This window comes from Dreissena polymorpha, chromosome 12, assembly GCF_020536995.1.
Source record: "Dreissena polymorpha isolate Duluth1 chromosome 12, UMN_Dpol_1.0, whole genome shotgun sequence".
Lineage (NCBI taxonomy): Eukaryota > Metazoa > Mollusca > Bivalvia > Myida > Dreissenidae > Dreissena > Dreissena polymorpha.
Genome location: NC_068366.1, coordinates 53,921,394 through 53,926,560, shown reverse-complemented (window position 1 = coordinate 53,926,560; position 5,167 = coordinate 53,921,394). Strand labels below are relative to the sequence as shown.

Here is a 5,167-nt window from a genome sequence, read left to right as displayed (position 1 = left end):
CACAGGGTGACGTATCCACACACGAAACGTTTTATATGATAACAACATGCAAAGGGGCTGATAATTGTTTTGACTTTGAGCAGACACCATGGGGTGCTTTTTCGCCGGTATATTCACCAAGCCATCATAAAATCTACATAAATGAACAATGTGCATTGTGCAATGGCTTAACAGATGGAAAACCTTGGCACTCTTACATAGTCTGTCCGGATGCTAGTCCGTCTGAAATTGATGCCGTTGTATCCGCCGTCGGTGTAAGAACATTCACACCCAACTGTTATGCGCACTTCATATATCCATACGACGACAAATATATGATGTATAAATTACAGTGCTATACGACAAGACACGATTTGTGTCCAGATAGTATTGACTGGAATCCACACCATATGACTGTGTTTGATGAATTCGGTCTAGACAATGACATCGTTGTCGATTTGTGTCACAGTTCGATAGAGTCTGTTTATACCCAACAGTTGTTGAATGGACAGAAAATATACTTCAAAAACATTTTCTGTTTCCTTTGCAGTGGAGAACCTGTACCGAAAAACACATGTACAACTGAACTAAAAAATACTCTTGACTTTTTCGGAGATTCGAAATTCGCAATGTTGCTTGCATGGGAGCCTGTTGTTAAGAATGCAACAATCACCAAGATAGAAGCCTGCAAGTTAAATGATGAAAGCAGAAGGGTATGTGCATACCATGTTTACTATGTATGTTCCGAATACTTATTTTTTGTATTTTCCATTTAATAAAATAATAATTTGCAGATAAAGATTATTTAATGTTCGCCTGTATTAGTAGTATTTTAATATTTTAATAAAAGCATTGTTCACATATTGTTCAATCGTGTAATGTCTTTCATTTGCAAATACACCGAAAGATTGTGATGATAATTTGGACAATAACAGATGAAATGCGTATGTAAGTCGTTCCAACCAATAGAAGTATTCCACTAGCAATCATTCATTTTGCATGCAAACCCTAACTTTAATATTGAGTTTACTACCATAGGAATACATAATGGGTTTTATTTGTCGGACAAAAATGCCTTGCACATTGTATATGTTGTTTCTGCTTTTCAGGATATGTCGAATTGTCGAGTTATTCATTGCCCAGTCGGTCAGGTCAGAAATACAAAAGGGGAGTGCTTTTACCGATCAAAACTATGGAGGGCTGAACGAGTTGGGGTGAGTGTAAAACTCGTTATGCCAGAACCGATCAAACTTCCACCGAATACTAGCATCAGCGATGTGCATGAGTTTTTCAAAGATATAGAATTTCATATCAAAAGCACTCTTCCATGGTTTATTGAAAATACTTATTTTAATTTCAATGCGGAAGCCAACTTTGTGATCATCGACTTTTTTGCCATTGAGATGAATTTGCAAGTCGACATGTTTGACCCGTCAGAATTATTTAAAAAAATCAACGAAAACTTAAATATAAAATGGCTAGTACATTTTAGTAACATATCAGAAAGTTGTTCACAAGAATTAGTACCATACCAGTTATCCCGTCTGTTGAATTTTTCCCCACAATCACATAATGGCGAACGGGGCTTCATGGACGAGGTTTATAATTTGACTCCTATCAAGGACGTTACTCGTATGTTTCGTTACTCCTTCTTTATTAGCAAAACATTTTTCTGCGACATGCTGGAATTTTCAGACGACGAATTTCAGCTGCTTTATGATAGTTTGGTTGTTTACATTATCGAGTTTGACAAATATTTCGGAGACATGGAATTTGTGCTGTCCGTTGATTCTCGAAGACAGACTACAGTCAAAGTTTGCATGGAACGGCTGCCATTCAAAAGAGTGGTGAACGATGCGGCAAATCCAATAGGCAAGGCGTTAACCAGCTGTGTATTAATCTGTGGATTGGTGATTGCGTTCTATGTTTGAAACAAGGACGATTCGTTCAGTTGAATAAACGTGAAACGTAGTATTAAAAAAAAAAAAAAATGGGGGGGGGGGGGGTAGGGGGTGGTAGGGGGAGTGAGAGGGGGGTAAAATGTGGTGTGTGGTAATTTATTAGATGTTAACACAAAATTGGGGGGTGGGGGCTGGGGGGTGAGAGGTGGGGGTGAGAGGGGGGGTATAATGTGGGTGTGGTTATTTATAATATGTTTAAAAAAAAATGGGGGGTGGGGGTGGTAGGGGGGTGTGGGGGTAGGGGGGCAGCGGGGTGCGAGGGGGTAATAATGTGGGGTGTGGTTATTTATTAGATGTTAAAAAAAAATTGGGGGGAGGGTGGGGGGTGGGGGTGGGGGTGGGGGGTAGGGGGGAGTGAGAGGGGGGTATAATGTGGGGTGTGGTAATTTATAAGATGTTTAAAAAAATGGGGGGGTGGGGGTTAGGGGGGTGGGGGATAGGGGGTGAGAGGGGATAATAATGTGGGTTGTGGTTATTTATTAGATGTTTAAAAAAAACAACTTTTTTTTGGGGGGGTGGGGTGGGGGCTGGGGGGTAGGGGGAAGTGAGAGGGGGGTATAATGTGGGGTCTGGTAATTTATCAGATGTTTAAAAAAAATTGGGGGGGTGGGTGGGGGTTAGGGGGGTGGGGGGTAGGGGGGGTGGGGGGTGAGAGGGGGGTATAATGTGGGCTGTGGTAATTAATAAGATGTTTAAAAAAAATTGGGGGGGGTTGCGGGTGGGGGGGTGGGGGGTAGGGGGGAGTGAGAGGGGGGTATAATGTGGGGTGTGGTAATTTATAAGATGTTTAAAAAAATTGGGGGGTGGGGGGTGGGGGGTGGGGGGTAGGGGGGTGGGGGGGGTAGGGGTTGTGGGGGTGAGAGGGGAGTATAATGTGGGGTGTGGTAACTTATAAGATGTTAAAAAAATTGGGGGGTGGGGGTAGGGGGGGTGGGGGGTGAGAGGGGGTAATAATGTGGGGTGGGGTAATTTATTCAATGTTTAAAAAAAATTGGGGGTGGGGGGAGGGGGGTTGGGGGAAGGGGGGGTAGGGGGGAGTGAGAGGGGGGTATAATGTGGGTGTGGTAATTTATTAGATGTTTAAAAAATTGGGGGGTGGGGTGGTAGGGGGGGGGTAGGGGGGAGTGAGAGGGGTATAATGTGGGGTGGGGTTATTTATAAGATGTTAAACAAAAAATTGGGGGTGGGTTGGGGGTGGGGGTAGGGGGGTGGGGGGGTAGGGTAGGGTGGGGGGGTAGGGGGATGGGGGGTATGGGGGTGGGGGTGAGAGGGGGGTTTAATGTGGGGTGGGGTTATTTATAAGATGATGTTTAAAAAAGAATTGGGGATGATATCCTCTATTCATTAAACATGAAATTTTAACTTATTACATTTGTTTCCCCTGTATATAAGAAAGATATAATACTGTATTACCTCCCCTGTCCTGCTTTTATTTATATTAATCAACAAAATTAAACATTACCACAATATTTAATATACAAAATATACAAAAATATCATATTCTGATAATATTTTACTGATCCACTTTATTTTACTCAAAGGATGACGTTTCATTGGACTGATAATTATAGATTTAGGATTACAGACCAGTTGCTTCAGTTATATTGTTCCGAGTTCGCCCTGTTGGCCGTGTATGCATTCTTGAGTTATCATCCAAAAACCATTTTACTATTTCGGGTCACCGTGACCTTGACCTTTGACCTAGTGACCTCAAAATCAATAGGGGTCATCTGCGAGTCATGATCAATGTACCTATGAAGTTTCATGATCCTAGGCCCAAGCGTTCTTGAGTTATCATCTGACAACCACCTGGTGGACGGACCGACAGACCGACAGACCGACAGACCGACCGACAGACCGACATGAGCAAAGCAATATACCCCCTCTTCTTCGAAGGGGGGCATAATAAATTAGCATTCGTTAGACCGCCGCTATACACAGAGGTGTATGTAAACAGTACAATGTTGTTATTTTAATAAAAAGACAAGTACTCATGTTAAACACGTGATATTTTCATTAAATATTGATTGATAAAATGCTTTATGAGTTATATTCAAATAATCCATACTAGTTCTTATGAGCTTAATATTTATGTAGCAGCAGTAAATTGCGTTTTGAATATAAAGTGTACTTACAGTCTTGCACATGTTTTTGCTTTGTGATTTGACCCGTCAATATGTATTAGATATTTTCACTAGATTGTTTCGCAAAACAATGAACAAAACTTCTTCTTACTATTCTATATTCCTTAGTAAAATTGCATTTTACTTATTTATATGATCTAAGATTTTGTTATGTTTTTTTGTTTTGTGGATCTCTAATGACGTCAATCGATGCTAAATAAATATTAATTTAACTATGAGTTTTATCTTCTTATAATGCGGTAAAAAAATGAACATTAAAACATAATGAATTTTTAAAGCGTGTTCTTTGCGTTTCATGGCGTTTAAGAACGGTCTACGACTCCATAAATTGTACGTATCCACTTCATAACAAATCATTTACTTATCGAGTGTCGTATCAATTTATACTATTTGGTATTTGCTCGTCTATTTGTTATGTTTATACGAACATGCATCACGCCTCATACTGTGACGCATATCTTTGCTATAGACAGACAGACAAATTAAAGTCTCATTTATGTACATACAATTGTAAATATGATTTAAACTTGTGTCATTTAATAAAATCTAATTAAAGATAGTTTAGTTAAAAAAATACAATAAACTGTACAAAACCACTCAATTTGAGTTACAAGAGACTATGGCCAGTTTTATCGTGATATAAACATCATTAAAACATTTTAAAAGGTACAGATAGATATACGTGTTATACGATGTATTCTTCCATGTAGCTCAACACCCTTCGAACAAAGATTCGACTGGCAGCGATCACCGCTGTTCAAATCCATGTCGCCACTGAAATCCACGGAGAAACGAGAAATTTATTAAGTTATCTTCTATTTCTTGTTTGACTGTAAACGAAAATGACATGGCAAAGCATGTAGAAATTTTCACTGATGTTAATTAAATTATTTAAAAAAGTTACAAACTTAAAATCTCTCCAGATCTTAAAGAAATATTCATTTAATTGCCTTTGAGACCGCAAGATGGGGAGGGTTATTACTGCGAGGAGTTTGGTAACGCAGCGTACAAGAACCGGTATTAACACGTACGTAGTGGTACATTGTCAGTTGTTACCTAGCGCAAAGATTTTAAACCTCGGAG

At 39.8% G+C, this 5,167-nt stretch overlaps 1 protein-coding gene across 1 annotated transcript; it reads left to right on the top strand.

Moving 5' to 3' along the window:
* The first annotated feature begins 487 nt into the window (after positions 1-487).
* LOC127852620 (uncharacterized) lies at positions 488-1,910 on the top strand. Its single transcript, XM_052386571.1, has 2 exons — positions 488-692; positions 1,089-1,910. The coding sequence occupies exons 1-2, from the start codon at positions 609-611 to the stop codon at positions 1,908-1,910; spliced, it is 906 nt and encodes a 301-aa protein (XP_052242531.1). The 5' UTR covers positions 488-608.
* Positions 1,911-5,167: the final 3,257 nt, after the last annotated feature.